Raw genomic sequence first — 24,217 nt, forward strand, 5'->3', positions numbered from 1 at the left:
GAAGTGCCTACCCGCTACCCACTTGTTGGAGAGAGTGGCGAAGTTTAAATATCTAGGCTGTTGGATTAACCAACATATCGATCCTTCATGCGAAATCAGATGTCGTATAGAACAAGCAAGAAATACATTTCAGAAGTTTAAGTCGCTGCTCTCAAATAGTTCACTAAACATCAAAATACGGGAGAAGTTTACAAAATGTTATGTGTGGTCGATTCTTTTGTATGGATATGAGACGTGGACGCTTAATAAAGAAACAATAAATAAAATCGAAGCATTTGAAATGTGGATATACAGAAGAATTCTTAGAATATCTTGGACCACCAGAACCAGAAATGAAGAAGTTCTTCGAAGAATGGAGCACGACAGACAACTTCTGAATATTATCAAGCGACGAAAACTACCTTGGCTTTCTCCGACTGATTCTTAACGGAAAAATAGAAGAAAAGAAGTAGATTGGGCGCAAGAGGCTTTTGTGGTTGAGGAACTTGCGGCAATAGACAGGCTTCACTGCAGATGAATTACCCCATGTGGCGCAAGATCGAGAACGATACAGAGATGTTGTTAGCATGGCAGTCGTCAACGTTCACTAGGAACATGACACTTGAAGAAGAAGAAGATAAGCTTAAAGCTACCTAAAATTCAAAATTTGAAGTTTGTGACACATCTAGAAGTGCTTTAGAATTTTAATGACGGCGTGTGAGTCATTGATGGCGAAGTTAAAGAAGTTTGATTAGAAAAAATTCATAATCCTAGAATTAGTAGGGGTAGAAGACCGATTCACCATCAGGAGCAGGAGCAGAGCGCACTGCGCATGCGCGTAAATCAGCTAAGAACATGTAAAATACGCTAATAAACAAGAATAAACAGGTTTGGTTTGGTTTGAACAGCTTTTGATCAGCTTTGAACCGCTTTTTAGCTTAAAACAACAGACCTGTTCATTTTTTGTTCATACCTGTCTATTTCTGTTTTAAAGCTGTTCAAACCAAACCAAACCTGTTTATTCTTGTTTATTAGCGTATTTTACATGTTCTTAGCTGATTTACGCGCATGCGCAGTGCGCTCTGCTCCTGCTCCTGATGGTGAATCGGTCTTCTACCCCTACTAGAATTATTGTTTAAGATATGTATTTAATATTTTATAATCAGAATATTAACGAAAATAAAATTAACAAAATTATGCCCCGAGGCAGGCATATTAGGGACTTCATTTAATGAAGTCCCTAATAAATAGGTACTTCATTACACAAGTTAAAGTCTGAATAGAAAACATTCATAATCCTTGAAAATATTCATAATCATTGTGCATTGTTGGTACATTGATATATAAATAAAATCAGAAGAGACCGCTCCGATTAATTCTAGTTTTCTACCTTTTTCTCGACTGGAAAGCCAGTTACCGGTACCGGCTAAACAGCTGACTTTTAATCCGTAAGGATATTTCGGGATTTTTCCTTTTTTCCTTTGGTTCTAAGCTTAAAGCTACCTAAAATTCTAAATTTGGAGTTTATGACACATCTAGAAATACCTTAGAATTTTGATGATGTGTCAGTGAGTCAATGTCGAAATTAAAGAAATTTGACAAGCGATAATTCATAAACTATGAGGGATAATTACTAGATATTTTGGTAACCTAGCCAGCTATAGTATGTCTTCAAGTGTAGTGAAAATTAATATTCTTGCTTTATCCACAACGAAGTTACAGGATGGTCAAAAGTGCCGCTAATATCTTACGAGTCGAGCACAGCCGCTTATCACGGCTGTGCTCGACTTAAGATAAATCGAAAGAAATGAAGATTCTTATGTAGTTAGTAGCTACGTATTCTCGTGTAGCTACGAAACTAAGCAAAATCGGCCATATGTTGATATAAAAAATAAACCTTATTTTCCTTAGGGAATCTCCGCATGAGAGATGGCACATGTTTTTTGAAACACCCTATATAACCTAACTTACTTAATTCGATGTCCGTGTTGCTCTTACATTTATGACTTATTTTCTTTTATATTTTATTACATACGGTCCTTTCTTAACAGGTGGGTGACGACGATTCGGCATCCGGTGTTCGAGGACGACATCGCCGTCGAATTTCTGGAAGATATGGCCACGGGCCTGGAAAACGACATCATGCAGTTCGACGCGCTGCAGGAAGAAGCCAGTCTAATGCACCACGTCATGTCGCAGCTAAGGAGGTAAGCAGGAGGGAGGGGGCTTCGCTTTAAAAGGGTTTCGGAGGCGGTGGGTGGCAAATGGAGATTTGGTTATCATTTCGGTCGAAGTAACACTAACACTTTGAAATAAAAAATTAGAAATTGCAGCATAGGGTGACCTAGTGTTCGGAATAAGTTCTATATGAGGTTTTTCCATATCACAATAGTTTTTGTAAAATATGCCGGTAACGTTATGAAACTTTTTAAATATTCACACAGCAGTCAACTACACAGCTATTGTCCTGTGTACAGGCTGTTTCTATTGTGCCGTGCAACATAAACACGGCTTCTATAATCAACTCGGCAGCATTTGATAAGATATTGAGAAAAGGTGATAGTTCAAGAAATTAACAATGAATGGGGTTTAATAAATACGGATAGATTTATAGGAAAATTAAATGTGATTTAAGCGATGACATATATGACATATGTATTTTTGACAAAAATATATAATGTTAAATCAAAAAGAGTATATATTTTTAATAAAATACGTTGTTTGATTTAAACCGTGTATCTCTGTCATATTTAAATGATTTGTGTGGTTTATTGTTATACAAACAAAATAAGGGAACTTCATGATTCCAGAGACGAGTGACAGGAATTTATTAGCGAAACAAGAATTAGGAAAAATTTTCAACACTTCTATCAAATTTCAACTCAGTTAAAGCATGATATAAAAATTGGTCAAGTGCGAGTTGGACTCGAGCACGAAGGGTTCCGTACCATTCATTATCTATACAACATTAGACACTATATTATTATAAACTTTTTTTTCGATTTAACTGAAATTTTGAATGCGCGTATAAGTAATTAAAAAAAATGAAGAAACACATTACTAAAAATTGTATTAATCAATAATAAATATGTAAAAAGTAAAAATAAATATGTAAAAATATGTAAAAATTAAAAAAAAAACGATTAAAAAAAGTCGCCTTGACTAGGATTCATAGGATTCAACGTCATAGCAGCGTATAGTGTGACCAACGGATCTGTAGCTACGGGGTATCGGTAGGGGAACGCAGTTGTAAACAAAACACGCCCAATTTCATTCATAAAATAGGCATGGGCGTACGGTGTTATATGAAAATAATGTGTATCATAAATATAATACTCAGATTAATATTTTTTTTTCAAAAAACTTTATGCTGTTTGAATCGTTACTGTTGAGTTAGCAGATAAACACTAAAAGCTTTTATTAAAGCTCCCTTAAATATTTTGAATCATTTTATTATTGTGTTGTTAATATAATAGAAGAAATAATTACATCTGGGGGTTGGAACCTTTGGTGTTATACTACTAAAACACTAAATCAGTACAATACACCAAAACACTTTTAATTTTACACTGGACGCACGTTTCGCTAACAATGTCTGCCATCAGCAGGTGATCAAGACTGAGTCTTGAGGTATATTTATTTATATATCTGTACTAACTATATTTTTTTCTATAATACATAATTTTAGATATAAATATTTCATTCATTCTATTAAGCAAAAAAAAAGTATTCTATTAAGCAAAAAAAAATCTTGAAAATAGTTAACTTTGGAAGCGCAAACAAAACATAATTTTACTCACCAGTAGATCCAATATTGCCTATTACACCAAATATGGTATCGCTCCGCCAGCAGTTTTTAAAGGTTAGGTCATTGTCTACCCATATGTTTCATCCAAATAGATAATACTTGGCTATATTTTCGAATTTCGCGTATATATTTATATCTCTCTCTCTGCAATATAATGGGCCGCTCCATTAATATTTATCTGTTATTTTGACATTTACGCCAAAAAAATTCATTTGATTTTAATAACCCCCTAAGCGTTTCCCTGCAAAAGGAAAATTCGATTCTTCCTGCAATTTTTGCAAAAGTTTTCTAATTGCGGGGACGAGTTTGAATTCGAGATAAAATCTATTTATCAAATTTCTGACCACTTCGAAAAAGTTGTCGAGCTTTTCGACAGCAGTCTCACGTGGTCGTTTCTTTCCAGAGCTGGATATCATTTTATCGGGGTTAGTTTTCAGCCTTTTTCTGTCTTCTGTGTGAATTTTTTTATAGCCGATACGCTAACTCCGGTATAAAGAAATATCCGCTCAAGTTTACGTTTAAGCGGCAACTTAAGCGAACTCTCTGTAGCTTCTTCATCGCAAACCCTATTACGAACACAAGGAAATAAACCAAATGAGATTTCATCCACGTTATTAACTTACCTATATAAATTAGCTATTATTTCTTTTGTCTGTCTATGTAGCGTCTTACCCTTAACAAATTTATTCATTTTAAAACACAAATATACGATCAAACTTGATATTAATAGTTAAAAACTACGAACGAAAAACATTATAACAAGATAACAAAACAATAAAACACAACTTAACTATCAAATATACGAAAAATATAGGAATAAAGTTTAGGATAACCGGTATAAAATAATGAAATAAAGTAATAATGATCAAAAAAATGACACCGCCACTGGATATTTCAATAGTATTCAATATTCCTACTCTTTTCAGAAGAGACCGTGAAGTTGGGGGTAAAGCAAGCGAATAGGAAAGGCGTAAAAGCCATGGCAACCGCGTGGTAACAAATCCTGTGACGTACTCGCCAATCATGTTCGATGAATAGGCGGCCATGCGCGGCGATGCCGGTTTGCCAATGATATCGTTGAGAAATCTTCAACTTTCATAATAAGCAGATTATACAGAATGAAAGAAATAAGTTATTAAATAAAACATATCGAACAATATGAACTACGTTAAAATTCCTTAGTAATATACGTCAGAATATATGCTAAACACATTATATATAATACAAATATATTAAATTTATAGTTCATGTCTGGCAATTTTGCAATTTTATAGATAAACGTGGCAATATCGATTTTTTTTTCTCGCATTCCTTCCGTAGCTTCAGATCCGCTGGTCAAACAGTAAAGTCCTAACCTTTACCACGCAACCACCGAGGACTTGAAAGATTCTATGTAACATTTTTACTTAAAAGATAATGTTTAGTGAAAATACTTTTTTATTTATAAACATTTATTTAATTCTATTTTTAGTATTTGATCTTATAGCGGCAACATAGATACATTAACTGTAAAAATTTCAACTGTCTAGCTATAAGATAGAGCTTTGTGACAGACGAACGGACGGACAGCGAAGTAATAGGGTCCCCGTTTTTACCCTTTGGGTACGGAACCCTAAAAATGGTTAAACATGCAATATACTGAGTGTTTTTCAAAATAGACTTACCACAATACCTTTGTTAGGTTTTCAGACAAAAAAAACGCGATTTGGTTTGTAAGACATAATACAGGGTGGTCCGAATTGTATTCCGGAAACTTCGGCCACATATTCTTCAGATAAAAATAAGTGAAAAAGTTCGTATAAATATATGTCCTAAAATGCTTAGTTTCCACAGGGTGGAGAAGTTTCGCTTTTATGTCAATTTATTCCAAATAATTTCTGAAGTAACGTCAATATTTGGATGAAATTTGGTGTCTGGGAGTTTTTTTGACATGAAAAATCTGATTTTGATGTCAATACGACTCCTACATGTAGAGGGCGCTAACTACATATTTTTAACTGGTTTGAAGAGTAATAACTTTTTGTCCGTACCTTTATAAAACTATTAAAAAATATACATTTACAATGTTTTTTGCGTAAAAAATGTATCTTGGTAAAAATCGTTACGAATAATAGTTCTCGAGATATTTAGAATCGAAATTATCCATACCTGTCATGATTAACATAAATTATACATGTTGACTAAATAGTTATTAGACTGAAATCATAAATTTGAAATGTTTTTGTGCTAAAAGTTTAACGGAAACTGTTTTATCAACCTTTTTTTTTCGATGAAAAATGTATGATTAATTTAAAAAAAGAAAATGTCCCCAAATTTATCATTCCAGTCAAATAACTATCTACTCAACATGTTTATTTTTTGTCTATTATGACATGCATTGACTATTTCCATTCTAAATATCTTGTGAACGGTCGCTCGTAGCGATTTTTAAGAGACATTTTTTATGTAAAAAATCACGAAAATGCATATTTTTTCGCTCAGGGGTTTTATATAGGTACGGACGAAAAGTTATTGCTTTTCAAAACAGTTAAAACACATGCAGGTGGCGCCCCCTACAAATAGGAGTCATATTGACATCAGAATCAAATTTCTCAAGTCAAAAAACTCCCAGACACCAATTTTCATCAAAATATTGACGTTACTTGAATTATTTGGACAAAATCGTTGGACATCTACACCATGTACCTCCGTAACTATTTTAGACATATATTTATACGAAGTTTTTTACTTATTTTTTTCTGCAGAATATGACGCCGAAGTTTCAATTACTTTCGGTCACTTCCTGTTTCACCGGAAATTACTACTACTATTGATTTTGAAATGGTACCCCCGGTATTTTCTAACTTTATTGGACTAACAGTCATATATCAGTAATTATATTTATTATTTTTAACTGAAACTGTTGCCTGATCTTTTTTAAACCTATAAATAAAATGCCAAACAAATATTTGTAAACTCTAAATTGTAGGTTATATTGTTTTATTTATAGCATAACGGTATTGTAAAATTTATTGAATTAATAATTCCACTACTGTTATAACAAACTACAATCATTTATATTCATTGTCTGTATTCCCTGGACATTCTTTTTTGAATATGTCCAAACTTATTCCTAATAGAGCTATAAACTTTTCCGGGCGCGTAAATATTACGAACGGAAAAAGCCTGTCGTACACAATTATGTTTTATGTCTACAATTTCGCCATTGAACAGTCCTACAGGGTAATTGCTGAATTTTAAAAAATTGCTACAAAAAATGACCTATGTACCGTGTATATTTCTAATGGCAAAAAAAATTAAACTACATAGTTGTGTATCTTTTTCTAATTCAAAGTTAAAAATTAATAAAGTATTCCATTTATTGTATTACTCTATTGTACAGGGTGTTCTTTAATGACATGCCAAAGGGGTGATTCTTGGGCCTATTTTAAGAAACAAAACTTTATAAGAGTTTATGTCCTAAACATCTTAATTTTTGAGATACAGGGTGGTAAAATTTTCTAAAATATGATTTTTTAATTATAACCCTAATATTCTTTTACATATAATTATGAAAATTGATAAACCTAATTTAAAACTTGACAATTTTATTTATTTTATCCCGTGGCATCTGTACGGGATTTCTATTGAATATTTTGGGAAAAAAATGTACGCCACTGACGTCTCTTAAAATAAATATCATTTTCAAATAAATATTATATATTCATCTCTTGATTTTTTTCGCCCAACGTATAGTTTTTGCTAAAACAGTTAGTCATTTTACTGCAGCATCAAAATGCTAAAAATCTGATGTAGTGGCCGTTGTGTGCAAATAATTTCAGCATATCAGCTGAATAGAAATTAAAAGATTGGATAAAAACGATTTTTGTACATCAACAAACCCATTATCATACATAGAAGACGTGTTTCAAATTTTATAACAATATTTACAGGGTGTTTCAAAAAACATGTGCCATCTCTTATTGGGATTCCTCACGTAAAAATAAGATTTATTTTTTATATCAACATAAGTCCGATTCTGCTTTGCTTCGTAGTTACATCGGGTTAAAATATTAATTATCTTTCACTTTATTATAATTTCCTTCCAAATGCTTTTAGCGATTCGAATGAAATTTTGAGGGTAAAAGTTACTATAAATGTTACATAAAAAGGACGTGCATATGAATTATAACTGGATTTTTTTTCAAAAAAATAATGCGCTCCTGACTATTTTCTCTTACTAAAATTGTATAGGCCGTTTAATGCCGAATAAAAGTTGTATCTTAATATTTTGTTGATTTCCTTATTCTTGATGATATAATATAATTTTAATTTTATTAATCCACAATTAATAAAATTAAAATAAAAATAAAATTAATAAATTATTTATTTAAGTGCTACCTACAGCATAAAATAATGGCATTTAAGATAGTATACATTTATATGAAGTTTTTTACTTAGAATAGCTCCAAATATTAACCCTTTAAATATCAGCATGTCGTGAGAAAAAAACCTTTATACTTAATAAGTAAATTGATACAAAACTAATTTTTCATTATTTTATACAAAGTATCTACATACACCAATGATACACAAAAGTTGCAGCTGAAAATATCCAATTAACCAACTGCAACAAAATTAGAAATACCATCGCTTCTATGGCTTTTGTCGCATTCAGAAACTTTTCAACTGAAATAAATTAAAACTAAACGGACAGACGGTAGTTAAAAATAAAAGACCCTAACAAGCCGCTACGTCTTGGCGAGACAATTTTTATTTAATTTGATATTCTTAATTTGACTAATTCCTTAGAAATTTTCTCGAGATAGAATTCGTTCTCGAATAGTTAAATGTGTTCAAATAAAATAATAAAAAACACTTAAATAAAAAGCTGTAGATTTTCCTACGATGTCGATGTAAATCATGCAGTCTCGGAGCTTTGAAAAAAAGACTGTTTTACAGTTATTTACGGTTATTTTTCCATCTCCGATATCAGTCTTAAAAAAGTTTATGGTACGAATGGTTATCGTCTCGGAGCACTCAGTAATGAGGTGTTCTGGTGTTTCTCCATTTTCTCGTCAGAATCTGAATTTGCTGTTGTTTCTTAGCTTCAATCTACTAAGATGTTCATTAGGGAAACAATGTTCTATTAAAAAGAACAGTTATAATCTGAAAACTGTTCTTACTTAAATCAAGAAAAATCTTTGACATTTCCGCTTTAAGTTGGTTTTTACTTGGGAAGCAGAACTTCTGGGCAGATTCTGGTTCAGTAAGTGGAGTGTTCGCTCCTTTTCTAGCTAGATCGTTTGCTTTTTCATTACCTTCTATCCCTTGGTGGGCTGGCAACCAGAGTAGGAGGACTTTATTTTCCTTGCCTAATTTTTCTTCGATCAACTTCGAATTGATGGTTAACGACTTCATCGCTTTTAATGCTGTTTGATTCTCGGATAAGGTGACTATTTCCGATACTTGCTATACTAGGTCTTGGGTGACGATTTTTGTGTGCACGAAGAGTCAACACGCTTAGCAAAATAAGATATACTGAATAAAGAGAGGAGACAAGCATTTTCCCAAGCGCATGGAATCTAGCGTCAGATTAAGTGGTGATCTAATAAATACTTCGTATTTTTGCTCTCTCCGACTTACTAGATTGCCATAGCGATTCACTCCTATACATGTAAACGCCGACCTAAGGTTTCGCTTGCCAGCAGGGTATAGGTTCTACGCATCTTTCGATGGCGTAGCTTTCTTCCTGAAAGATGCCCATTGGTTCAGAGCATGTAATTTTCGGCCCAAATACTCCAATCTCTGTTCCTGCTTTGGTTGTATTTATTAGTAGGTAGTATTTCGTGAAATGTGATAAACTGCTAACTCCATTATTCCTAATTTTACAGGAGAAAAACGGTACAAAAAAAATATGTACACATGTAGGAAGTATTTTTATGCGTTAATATGATAAAGAGATAAGATTTTTATTTACTGGGGAACCATAAAACTCAATATTTCGTGTTACATCATTTTTTTCAGACACAATAGGGAGATAGTAGATATTCGTCTTGCAGAAATAAGAAATAAAAGTATACTTCTGGAGATAGCAACTTTTATTGTTTGAAATTTTGAAAATGGAATTAAATATTACCCAAACAGATTTAGAAATAATCAATTAAATTTAAAATATATGATATTCATAACCATATATTTTTTTATAATAAGTATCGTCGGTCTAGAAGCAAAACATACAAGTCCAAATTTTTAATGCATTTTTAAAGAACTGAAGTAGCAGCATTTTGGACTTAATGAATATGAAAATAATTTAAAAATTAAACTTATAATTCTTAGAAGATATGGTAGAATCCTTCCATGCTTATCTCCTATTTTTTATACAACGGTAGTAGACCGAGCTTCGTAAACAGTGCGTGATTTTATTAATTTTCTCCCTATTTTCTTAATTTTTATGAAAATTGTGTATCATTTACGTAGAAAAACGTTGAAAAAATTAAGCTGATTAGGTATTATGGAACTTCTTGTACAAGTAAGTAATGGTTATTTAAACTATTTATAGCACGCCGATGAATTGCTCGTATATAGAGAATTTCGTTTTTCCCCTTACCCTTTACGGATACCCCGTATTTACAGAACGGATCGACGCGCGAGGCAGGGTCGGACTGGCCATATTATATATATATATATATATATATATATATATATATATATATATATATATATATATATATATATATATATATATATATATATATATATATATATAACTATTAGGGGGCCTCAGCGTTTGTGGGCCCCCTTTATAGTTCATTATTTATTCTTAACAATATTTGCTTTTGCATTGCGTTATGGCATTGCATTGCATTGGTTTACCTTGCATTAGGGAAGCTTGCAAATATCTTCAGGGTTGGTAAATCTCGATAAAAGAAATATAATATTTTCTCTTTACCGTTTTTCAAATAAATCCAAAACAACCGAGTTATTTCACTTTTAAATTTTCCAATTTTTTGTTATAATTTTGAGAATCATTGGATTTTCTTTCTTGTAAATTTAATCTACTACCTATGTTGCCATATTACAAACAAAGTACGTTTTTAAACTAAAAATTAAAAAAACTTCCAATATTTTTTTAAATTCCAAATTTTCAAAAAAAAAAAATTTCGAGCAAAAAATCTCATAATCGTGTTTCTTGGGTCTAAATATACTACCCCTAAAAATATTTGCACTTATTTAAGACTCATCCTGCATATTTATATAATAGGGAAAATTTGACCAAAACGTAAGGCGAAAAAATACGCAAAGAAATCCACACGGGCCCCTCCTTACATTGCCACCCGGGCCCCTTTGGCCTAGTGCGACCCTGGATCGACGTACTGTACTAAAGAAACATACGAGTAAGAATCCGTATGTTTGCTTTAGCGTGATCGTAACGGAAATTATGGAGATAGCAGCATTTCGGTGGCTATTTCAGATCACTGGGAGTTAGCAGATATTATTGAGTTAAAATAGTAAATTTTCTTTAATGGGAAAAATGTATTTGCTTTTCCTACTTATAGAGTATTCTTTTCTCTTTCTAATGGTATAAAAAACTTATTAACGTAAAAAATGGAGTTAGCAGGTTATCACGTTTCACTGACACTTTATTGTATTAGTGTATTTAGAAATTTTTTTGGAAAAAGTTTAAATTTTGAATTAAAAAACCCAATATCCGTATTGTGTTGACGACACTATATTGGATTTGAGAACTCTTGGGAAAAAAACGGGAAATTTTGACCGTCTTCGTGGGAAATTCTATTTCAGAAAGTTGATAACATTGTTTGTAGTAGTATTCTAACACCTGCATGACTGTGCGCAGAGAAGACAACCATTTGTGCCATAAACTTTGGTACGGTTGATATCGGAGATGGAGAACTAACCTTTGCAAAACCGTCTCAGATACAAAAGGGGAAACAATAGATCTATAAGGTCGCGGTGATTAACTTCTCCCCTATCCCCTACAATCTACAAGCTGATCATAATATAAAAAAATTGAAGTAAAAAGACAAAAGTCAATCAAACGAAAAATATCTGAAAGCGACAGTGTTAAAACTATCCATTAAATTTCCTTTTACTCCCATTTTTCCTATAAATCCGCCTTTACAAAAGCTCTCCGAGTGACAGAATAGATAGATAGATCCTTCTATAAAGAGAAATTGCCGAGAATAATATTTATGCGTCTGAAAAGGAAAGTCGACATGTAAAGCCGAGCGGGTAAATTTGGCAAATTTGAATTGTTCATCCTCAGACGGAAAATCTCGTTTCGCAGGGATTTGGATTTTCCGATTGTGTGTAAATTAATAATTCGTTATAGGCTCTAGTCTGTCGGAATCGGTATATCAAGGTTCTCTTTTGCTATGTCATTCTTACTTATCTCTTTTATTAAAATAAGAGAATTATAAATCTATTATTTTGAATTTGAGATATATAGTTTATCGGCTTTTTTAGGGACTTTTACAGTTATTCCTTTATGAAAATTAGCAAAATATTAACATAGTGTAAGGAAACAAAGGAAAGAACAAGAACAGAGAACTATATTTGAACTGCGCTTGTTCTGAAATAAAAAACTAAATTTTTAAGCTTAAAGTATCACAACACAATTCAATTAAATCAAAAACTCAGAATACAAAACTAAAGTGTCAAACTTCGGTTTGACAATGTCTGGAAATAAATAAATGTGGCAAATTGATATTTTTTACAGCAGAGCTACCACCTGAAACCCCAGCGAGAAATTTAGTTCCGGTTAGTAAGCCGGACGCCGAATATATCCTTAGTTGCTAACAATGAATTTAAAAATTGGGTCCTCGATTACGTAACTAAAAGTTTAATTGGGTATCGCTTATAGATAAGTGTTCAGTAGTGTCGTATGCACGTAAAATAAATGTTATCACTATTGATTATAGCGTTGATACTTTTAAGACAGAAAATCGGAAGTTAGGGATCTGGGTGTTTCTTTTCAAACGAACTTGAAATTTAATGATCATTACCTTTCTATTAATTTGGCCTATAAAGTGTTAAGTTTTAATATAACAAATGGCAGAGAGTTTGAAATGTTCACATTCAATGCTTGGTTGAGACATACAACTTTGTATCACTGGCAGAAAAATATTTTCCCTTTTGTTTGTGCGGTATATCGTGAACAACATTAGATACAGGGAAAGTTATATGATTAATTTCATAAATTTTAGAGTTCCGAAATCAAATATCTACAGGGTGTTTCAAAAAACATGTGACATCGTTCGTGGGGACATTCCTCACGTAAAAATAAGATTTATTTTTCATATCAACATAGGTCCGATTCTGCTTTGTTTCGTAGTTACAGGGTGTTAAAGTGTTAATATTTTTTCGATTTATTATACTTTTAATTAAGGCTAAAAAAGTATCGTCATATTCACCAATGACGTGCATATGGGTTATCACTGGAATATTTTTTCTAAAAAAGCATGTACGCCACTGACTTTTTTCTTTTGTTAGCGAAATAGTGTCAGCAGTTTAATGCCGATTAAAAGTTGTCTCTTGATATTTTGTCGATTTCGGCCTCCTTGATAAAATAAACGTAATAATTTTATTAATTTGTCTAATAGCAACTTTTAAAAAAGTTTAATATCATTAACTTGCGAGAGCTTAAAATAAGTACTCATTAATTCCTCATCAAAAAATATAAAGAAGTTCCTATAAACATGGGTATGGAAATGCATAGTTTTAGAGTTGCAGGATGTTAAAACTTTTTAAAATTAGTTTTTTTGTAATTATTTTAAATACCATTATTTTTTATTTGAAATTGCTGTAGGTTGGACTAATAGTAATAATAACTAATAGTAATATTATTTAATAATAAATTAGGTAAAATATATAATTTATTAATTTTATTTTTATTTTAATTTTATTAATTGTGATGAAAAAAAATGCGTTTATCTCATCAAGAGGGCCGAATTCGACAAAATATCAAGAGATCACTTTTGATTGGCATTAAACGGCCTACACAATTTTGATGTCAGAATAAAAAAAATCAGTGGCGCACACATTTTTTTGAAAAATATTCCAGTGATAACCCATGTACACGTCCCTGATGAATTTATCGACACTTTTTTACCATTAAAATATGTAGCAATTATAGTAACTTTTAGCCTCAAAATTTTATTCGAATCACTAAAAGTACTTGGAAGAAAATTATAACAAATCGAAAAATTATTAAGACTTTAACACCCTGTAGTTACGAAACAAAGCAAAATCGGACATATGTTGATATGAAAAGTAAATTTTATTTTTAGGTGAGGAATCTCCCCACGAGAGATGGCACATGTTTTTTGAAACACCCTGTATGTCTATAACACTCAGATATTTTCTACATCGAGCGTTGTAGATCATCAGTTCTTTTAAATATGTATCAGATTTGTAATAATGTATTCAAAATTAAGAACAGTATCGATTTCTTCAATATTAAGCCAAAAAAACAAAAGGTCTCAGGAATTGTGACAGAATGCTGTGAGATGATATTGCCGAGCAAGATTTTTAGCTCTGTTGTTTTTAGGTTTTCTTTAAAAATGAATATAAAAATATTATTTTTACATATTTTTATAATACATGTTTATTTCGTCTAATTTTAAGCAATTGTAACTATAGTCATAGATAAATGAAACAAGTTTAGAGTGGAAAGTGCCTATAAGGACAATGTAAACACTATTTGGCGCTATTCTTGCAACGGTCGCGACCCAAAACTTTTGAAAATTTCGGAGCGGTTCGGCTTTTTCCGGAATTATATCGCCAAATGTTGTTTATTCAAATTTATTATTATTTTCGTTTAATTTTATAAATAAAATACAGTGTGTTGCATACAAGAAACTTTATTTTATATAGGACGCATTTATTTTATAAGGACGCATGTATGAAATACCTATGAAACATTGGAAACCGACGTTATGCCACGATCCACGATGGTTTTTGCAGTTCACAGTTCACAGCACAGCTTTTTAAGTTTTTAATGCCACTTTTTCACAATTATCACCGGTTGGAGTAAATAAAACTTGAATTAAACTTACAAGATAGCAATAATTACTTTGAAAATGGACGCTATAAACACTTTTCGGAATTTCTTTAATGAGAGCGGCTTAGATTTTGAAAGATTATTATGATTTTTTAAGATTCTGACTTTGACAAGAGAAAATTATTTCTGTTTTTGTTTGCCGTTGTTCTTAGCGACCGCTATAGCAGCGCCAGATCGCGTATAACGGTCGCGACCCAAAATAATTTCGCGACCTAAAATTTGTACGGGCTTTCCAAACTAAACTTGTTGCATTTATCTATGACTATAGTCTGTCCAACGACAAGATCCTTGACAGTAATAGATGTGTCTGTCATTTTAATTTTAAAGTAGTTTATTTTATTTTACAAAGAAATAAGTTGGTACAATTGGAACGCATAGCAGGAAATTAATATATTATTATAATATTTAAAATTTGAGTGACAAGTGATTACTTCAAAATATTCTGAAAAAAAAATGTATAAAACTGAAAAAATCTAATCGAGTTATTTTATTTAAAAAAACGGTATGTGTTAATACAAAAAAAAACAAGAACAAAACACCAAATACCAAAAAAATATAAAAATGAACAATTTCTTACTTTCAAGCTTCAAGAAATTTCCCGCATTTATTATTATATTTATCAATATAACAAATAAAATTTTTTAATATTCCACAGGAATAAATAAACAGCATAAATAGAACAAACTATTTTATTAATAATAAAACTTACCAAATTTTTACCAAGGATGATTAATTAACTTAAATCTTAATTTTTTTAAACCAGTACCTTTTGACATTATTTTTCTGCAGTACTAAAATTCATTATTTACCTATCGTGTGATGTCAATATTTTACAGCTACTCCAGTTTTTAGTGTATATTTTGTGCCATAATATACGAGATGCACTAATCTGCGACGTGATGGTATACAAACTTTATTGATGGTAACTTTATTGGGGTGTATAAGACTTCCTACCTGGGCAGCGAGTATTAACTGTAAACTGTGCTCTGGGTCTACAGTTAATGTTCCCTCAATTTTTCCTCCAATTCAAAAGACACAAAACACACGTAATAACACGAATCAAAATGCATCACCTTCCAAAACGCAGGGTATTTCACATAAGTTGACACAAAATATAACCTATAATTTGGCAAGACTTTGCCAAGCCTCAAAATCTAAGGGTGCATGTGTTCATACGCATCGGCGTCCATTTGTCGTTCATCGTTGCGTCAAACAAGCGTCAAACCAATAAAATTGAAATATGATCTGTAATTTTTGCAATAAACCAATAAAACTGGTTCAAAACGACAAGAGACGACGTATGACGGATTTATATTTAAACCCATCCATAGTTAACTTAAAAAATATTAGAAACTTTTTTTAGTAAAAAACGTTATCTGCTTTTCTTCTGTCATCGTCTGTCGAAATCTTACCTGACAAAAAAAAACAGTATATATTTTGTATTTTTGGCCTTTTGTTGTAGTTGCCTTAATAGGTGTTTGTAAGATGTAAGTAAACAAATAAATCAAATAAATGATTAATTGATTGTCCATTAATTTTGCATATAAAAATGCATAAATTTGTTTAACATGTTACAAACTTTTAATGGTTAGAAGACTCCTCTCTATGCACCTACCGCGCTCATAAAATTTTCAGTAATAATTTACCAACACACCATCTCCAAAGCCCTACAGCCACCTTAATACCTTCTGCCCCGTTACCGTACGAAATATACTTATCCATTAACTTATTTACGAGATATCAAGAGGACCGGAAGGCGCACGAGGGCCAGAAATGGAAGCTGCCCCCCCTGGGACAGCCGATAAGCCTGTTCAGCGCCGGCAACGACACCAACAGGACGATAATAATGCCGCAGGACGACAGTAAGTACCTGCACGTTTCCCGTTTCGCAATTTTTCTTTGTTTTCTATGATGGGGCCAGGTGAGGTCACGTCCTTTCTTTAGAATGGAGGGTGGGGGTGATTTTTATTTGACAAAAGTAATTTTAGTTGTATTTTTTGTTGGCGGATCGCTTTCTTGTATATAATTATTTTTAATTTAGTTAATTTTAGTGACAATATTAATTTTAGTGGAAGTAAAGAAAAAAGTAAGGTGCCAAAGGTGGCCTTTGGTAATATACTCGCGACGTCGCAACCCAAGCATTTGGGAGTTAGTTATACCATAAACAACTTTATTACTAAGTATGAACCTGGATATTTTTTTGTTAAATTTATAATAAAAAAATACCCATACGAGGCATTGAGTAAGATTGATATACAGGGGACCGATTCTTGAGCGTAAGAGACTAGAACCACAATAGAACACTCTCCGGAGACTATAATATATAGAACACTCTCTGGTTCTATTCTACTGCTATTCTATTTTCACTTCTATTAGGTATTCTTATCAACAGGTTAATTTTTTTTGTCAATTCTTTTTTTAATAATAACTACTTTATTGAATCTGTACAATGAAATATTTAATTTATTTTTTATGTCAGTTATTTTCAGAGTTTATTGTGCCGATCACACTTACTGCACGTTGCGATTGCCGGTTGATACGACAGCTGAAACAATTAAGCTGCTAGCAGCAGACAAATTGAAAATTAGAGAAGAAGAATTACTTTTGGTCGAAGTAAAATCAAACGGAGAAAGAGTTGTGTTTAAAGACAACGACATTAGCATACCAACTGCACTATCGATTAATGGCAGGATATTCGTTTCACCGAAGGATCACTTAGATGCTTTGGTAAGTATTTTGTGTTTGATTAAAAAAATAAACTGAATTTCACCACATATTTCTAAAAAAAATAATCTACTAGGATATTTAGCCGCTTAAAGATAATTTTTCGGCAAAATAAAACAGAAGCTATTATCTATGTAATAAGATTAAAGTAAGGTGAAGCTTAAATAAAATATCAGATAAAATAAAGTGAAGTAAAGATTTTAATTAACGTCTCCTTTTTGCTGCCAGGGCTAATCTGGACGGGGCGTACTTTGCTTACGCGGAATCCGAACCCCGGTCTTCGGCCATATCATGGTCAGAGGCCTACCGAAGGAAGTGTCTAAATTAACTCTTACTCACGAGATATTCGATCTCATCCGGCCTCGAACCGGCGTGAATGAGCAGTGTGTATCAATAGATTTTACACTTCTCCCTTGGACAACAGCACGATACAGAGTTTCGAACCGGTCACCCATCCATCCACCAGTATCGCCTTACGTTGCTTAACTTCGGTGTTCTAATGGGAACCGGTGTTTCAACGTAGCTAGGTCGTTGCCCTCAGATAAAATAGGATAATAGTATATTGTTTCATTAGGAGTAAAAATGATATTTTTTGTGACGATGCACAAAAAGTCATTTTTACTCCGAATAGAACATCCATTTTATTTTCAAATGTCACAAATAATTTGTTTGCGACAGTTTTAAAGGTTTCAAATAATATAAAAAGATTTAAGACTTTAAGAGATTAACCTACCTAAATGTAAGTAATTATGTCTCGAGAAACTATGGTTAGGCTCGTTGAATTTGACACTTTATGTCAGTTTGATAATATTATATTTTCATACTTTTATACTTAAGCGCAACTTAAGTTTAAAGGTTCTTTACTTTTATGTTTAGCCGTTAAAATAACTTTTTTATAGGTTTGTTCCAACCAGCATTTCGGGATCGTTTCGAAATCGTACTCGAATCGGTTTTCTTGCACTTTGTTAACATGCGCGGACTTCAAATAATTTCGTGACGATGCAAAAAGTATCAACGTTGGAACGCTTTGTGGATTGTTTTCGGGGCTGTTAAAAGTGTATCGATAGGCTTTTTGTTTTTGTTTAGAATTTCATAACATAACCCTATTATTTTTGTTTGCAATTTACAATAATAATAATTATTATTCTTGAAATGGAGAATCAGAGTCCAGTAATTGTTGGTAAGTGTCAACTGTATACTCACTAACTCACTTACCCATCCTCTCTTTTATGATCCTGTTATGCGTAGTTTCCTGTTATTTGATTGCAGTAGTAGAATATTTGAACATTATTTTATAAATAAAAAATTAATTAAAATTTCCGAACGATTTACTCCACACAAACTCACAAGCAAAAGTATAACGCACACGTATTCGAATTTGTAAAAAATAACCAAGACAGAAGCATCAACCGGACGCCGGACCAGAATCAACTGTTAAAAATCGATAATCCCTGCCAATATGCTTTAATGCGCCAGTCAACCCAAACAGTTCTCAATTTGGACCATGTACCGAAATTACCATTCTGAAATCTAACTAAACTATCCCAAGGTAGGTTGGTACGCAAATAGGATCGTCCGATAACCGTCAAATCTCGGTTGGAACACATTTAAATTACTGCGCACGAACGTGATCATTCGGTGACGGTTCTGCGGCGGGTTGGAACAAACCTTATATTTTCTATCAGTTTGCAATTAATACTTTTGTGACATTTGAAAAAAAAACCTATTTTAATATAATGGATTAAGTTTAAATACTTATTTAATTAAACTAACATATATAAACAAAGGTTTTCTTTTACCAGTAACTTTTTTTCTCAGATTTTAATCTTGTGAATTTTCCGTACCCAATAAAGACTTTAATATTTTCCCTCATAAATTAAACATTATAAGAAAGTGCATACCGTATATTTTAAAATTATGATTTTATTAATCCAATATTCAAATAAAAAAATTGCATTAAGAAGTATAATAAACTTTTTTCTCCGGGTATAGGTACTTTTAACAAAGGGACAGTTAAACTTAAATAAAAATTGGTCAACTGCGAGTCGGACTCGCGCACGAAGGGTTTCGTACCATTCGTTATCTATACAACATTAGACACTATATTATTATAAATTTTTATCCGATTTAGCTGAAATTTTGAATACGCGTATAAGTAATTAAAAAAAATGAAGAAAGACATAAATTGTATTAATCAATAATAAATATGTAAAAAGTAAAAATAAATATGTAAAAATATGTAAAACGATTAAAAAAAGTCACCTTGACTAGGATTCGAACCTGCCTTACTACGGCTCCAACGTCATAGCAGCGTAAATTCCTAACGCTTTAACCACGCGGCCACCGAGGACTTGAAAGATTCAATGTAAAATTCTTACTTAAAAGATAATGTTTAGTGAAAATACTTTTTTATTTATAAACATTTATTTAATTCTGTTTTTAGTATTTGTTCTTATAGCGGCAACATAGATACATTATCTGTAAAAATTTCAACTGTCTGGCTATAGCAGTTCATAAGATAGACCTTTGTGACAGACAGACGGACGGACGGACGGACAGCGAAGTCTTAGTAATGGGGTTCCCGTTTTTACCCTTTGGGTACGGAACCTTAAAAATCCAAAAAAATAAATTTAATAAATATTTAAACGGATTAAAGTAATTAGTAATACAATAATAAAGTATTTTAGGAAAAGTGATTGATACCGTTGCTAGAACAAATTATTGACAGAAAATGTTTAGCAAATTATGTCAATTAACTAACCTCAATTTTTGGAATTTCCATTTGCATACGTTCGTTTCAAAATTTAGAAGTTTCTAATTTGATATTTTTGAAATCAATGTGTATACATAATTTTGTTTGTGTTGCGTAATCATAATTTGGTATTCAAAAGAAGGTTAGAAATTGAAGTGTTTTGGTGTATTGTGGTGAATTAGGGTTTTATTTTGCTGTTTTAACACCAAAACCCCCAACTGTAACATATTTTATTATTTTTTATAGATTTGTATCTTTTTTACTTTTGGTATCATCAGCAGATGATTAAAATATGATTAAAATCCTTTGCTGATGATGCTAATATCGTTAGCGAATACTGTGCAAAAGTATAGTGTTTTGGTGTATTGTGGTGAATTAGTGTTTTATTTTGCCCTTTATATTTTGCAGTAAAATCTATTGATGAGAAATAAATAAATCTAAAGAGAACATGTGAGAAAAGAAACATAAACTATGTAATGTAGGCCATGAATGTAAGCCAAAATAAAACTATAAATAGTACTTCCGCATAAAGTAGTTTATTCGCTAAACAACAAGTCCCATCGTTTCCTAAATCCTTAAACAGTATATTTTGAAACAAATAAATTTATGAGAAATAATAAAATCCAATCTTATGTCCCAACCAGAGATAAAATTATACATATCTCCGAGCTCGATATATTTTTGTATCGAATAAATAAATTCCCAATAAATTACTTTATTCGCAGAGCAGCAAGTCGCATTGCACCACGTAAATTATTTCTTGAGGTTTATTTTCCGGAGCGGCACGTTTTAAATTATGGCCGGCCGGAGAACCTCGAACTTTATTGAAAAATCGACAAAAAACGTTTATACCCGCGACTCGGTGCAACGTTTGGACGGACAGGAAACTTTAATAATTCATCACAAAAAGACAAGAGAGGGTAGCACGTGATACACATTTTTTAAAATGTTTTTTTTTTGTTATTTCTCGGAATTCATTTTGCTGTATTATTTCTTATGGCGGATTCTCACGACTGGCGTACTTGACAAACATTTGATATTGGAATATACTTGCCATGTCGTGAGAACGGGTTCCTTGGTCACTTGTCGCGTCCCCACTCTCTGCCGGTAAATATAGCCCGAGTCAAGGCGGATTCTCACGACTGGCGTACTTGACAAACATTTGATATTGGAATATACTTGCCATGTCGTGAGAACGGGTTCCTTGGTCACTTGTCGCGTCCCCACTCTCTGTCGGTAAATATAGCCCGAGTCAAACGATTAATCGTACACTTGCCAAACATTGGCCAGCCTGGGCCAGCCTTGTTTACACTGGCCGAGGCGCAAAAAACGACTGCGCAAATAATGTTACTGTATAGCGTATGTCCGATTTATTTCCGGATCGTAGTGTTTTTCGAGTTAATTGCTGATAATTTAAAACGGTAAAACAATAATAGATTATGTAATATCAAATTTACATTAATAACTTCAATATTGGCGACATACCTAAATCGTTTTCACAGCAATAAATGGAGTGTGGACAAATGAAGACTACACGGGAAAAACGAGATATGTCACATTTTCATAGATATTAAGATAGCTATACAACTTTATAGACAAATGTCAACGTCATTCGAAAAAAGAAAGCAATAATACGCTTAGTCCCAGAGATATTACAGCTTGGTTATTTTGCCGTACAAAGGAAAAATCAGAGTAGTCCACGCGTAAATAGCAAAAACCAGAGATGTACTTACGCATGGGCGACAAGCATGCATCTTGCAATTAGTATTATATTATAAAAACAAGGGTTATTACAGAAAATAAACGTCGAAAATCAAAAACACAAACAAATTTATTCCGCTCGAAACTTGCCGAAGCTTACAATAAACAACAATAATCTCGACTGACCGAAAAACATAGATGAATCAACAAATCTCTCAAAAACATCATCTGACACGATCGATAGAAAACTATTATCCTTATGTAACAATCTTAAAGGTATACACATACGTAATTAATTTATGTACGTATATTCGGAATATTTTTTTCTCTTCTTTGTAATAAAAACCTACTTAAATATAAATTTTCATCAAAAAAAATAATAGTTTAGATTTAGGTTTTATACAACCTTTAATTAATTGAACATCTCTGTTTTCTCCTGTTTTGTTTTGCATTTTGACTATTTTTTTTTAGATTATCTATTTAGATTTTTATTTCAATATTTCAAAATATAGCGATAATTCACAATATTAATAATTCAGAATTGGTAGTAATATAAATATTTTTCTAATTATTCAACCGAAAATAACATATTTCTTTAAAAACACTAAATTGCATTTTTCTCGGCTCCAATTAAAACGGACAAAACTGGGTTTTCCCGTGTAGTCTTCAAATGATGTTGTTTTGGAATTTATGGATTTATACGAAAATGAGCCCTTCATATGGATGGCCAAACATAAAGAACATAGAAATCGTATTGCAGTGTACAGTAAAAGAACTTAAAAAGAAAAAAGAATCACTAGCAACGACAATTTCCGGACGACCAGTATCCATCGATGCGATTATACTGTTTACTTGCCAAGGATTGTAGGGGTACCTGGAAAATACGCAAATATTGGCGTACTTGCCAAGTACACTTGCCAATGTAGTACAAATTGGGGACTGGTGGGGATACTTGCCAAGTACGCAAATATTGGCGTACTTGCCAAGTAGACCAGTCGTGAGAATCCGCCTTTATGGCGGATTCTCACGACTGGCGTACTTGACAAATATTTGATATTGGAATATACTTGCCATGTCGTGAGAACGGGTTCCTCGGTCACTTGTCGCGTCCCCACTCTCTGTCGGTAAATATAGCCCGAGTCAAACGATTAATCGTACACTTGCCAAGTATACTTGGCCAGCCTGGAGCCAGCCTTGTTTACACTTGCCGAGGCGCAAAAAAAATGACTGCGCAATAATGTTACTGTTATAGCGTATGTCCGATTTATTTCGGATCGTAGTGTTTTAGAGTTAATTGTGGATAATTTAAAACGTTAAAACAATAATAGATTATGTAATATCAAATTTACATTAATAACTTCAATATTGGCGACATACCTAAATCGTTTATCACAGCAATAAATGGAGTGGACAAATGAAGACTACACGGGAAAAACCAGATATGTCACATTATCATAGAAATTAAGATAGCGATACAACTTTATAGACAAATGTTAACGTCATTCGAAAAAGAAAGCAATAATACGCTTAGTCCCAGAGATATTACAGCTTGGTTATTTTGCCGTACAAAGGAAAAACCAGAGTAGTCCACGCGTAAATGGCAAAAACCAGAGATGTACTTACGCATGGGCGACAAGCATGCATCTTGCAATTAGTATTATATTATTAAAACAAGGGATATTACAGAAAATAAACGTCGAAAATCAAAACACAAAACAAATTTATTCCGCTCGAAACTTGCCGAAGCTTACAATAAACAACAATAATCTCGACTGACTGAAAAACATAGATGAATCAACAAATCTCTCAAAAACATCATCTGACACGATCGATAGAAAACTATTATCCTTATGTAACAATCTTAAAGGTATACACATACGTAATTAATTTATGTACGTATATACGGAATATTTTTTTCGTTATCAATATGGTTATAACTTTATGTATTGTAATAAAAACCTACTTAAATATAAATTTTTAACAAAAAAAATAATAGTTTAGATTTAGGTTTTATACAACCTTTAATTAATTGAACATCTCTGGGCTTCTCCTGTTTTGTTTTGAATTTTGACTATTTTTTTTAGATTATCTATTTAGATTTTTATTTCAATATTTCAGAATATGGCGATAATTCACAATATTATAGAATATATATAATAATTCAGAATTGGTAGTAATTAGTAATATAAAT

At 32.2% G+C, this 24,217-nt stretch overlaps 1 protein-coding gene across 4 annotated transcripts in view; it reads left to right on the forward strand.

The window, feature by feature from the left end:
• The window catches only part of LOC115890798 (rap guanine nucleotide exchange factor 4), a 691,873-nt gene that overhangs the window by 579,545 nt on the left and 88,111 nt on the right, over nucleotides 1–24,217 (forward strand). For all 4 annotated transcript variants that reach the window (XM_030911141.1, XM_030911143.1, XM_030911142.1 and 1 more), the window contains 3 exons: nucleotides 2,031–2,186; nucleotides 16,587–16,711; nucleotides 17,329–17,576. In XM_030911141.1, the coding sequence (XP_030767001.1) occupies nucleotides 2,031–2,186; nucleotides 16,587–16,711; nucleotides 17,329–17,576 (529 nt within the window). The remainder of the gene's footprint in view (nucleotides 1–2,030; nucleotides 2,187–16,586; nucleotides 16,712–17,328; nucleotides 17,577–24,217) is intronic.

This window comes from Sitophilus oryzae, unplaced genomic scaffold (genome assembly GCF_002938485.1).
Source record: "Sitophilus oryzae breed Bouriz unplaced genomic scaffold, Soryzae_2.0 scaffold_926_pilon_pilon, whole genome shotgun sequence".
Taxonomy (NCBI): Eukaryota; Metazoa; Arthropoda; class Insecta; order Coleoptera; family Curculionidae; genus Sitophilus; species Sitophilus oryzae.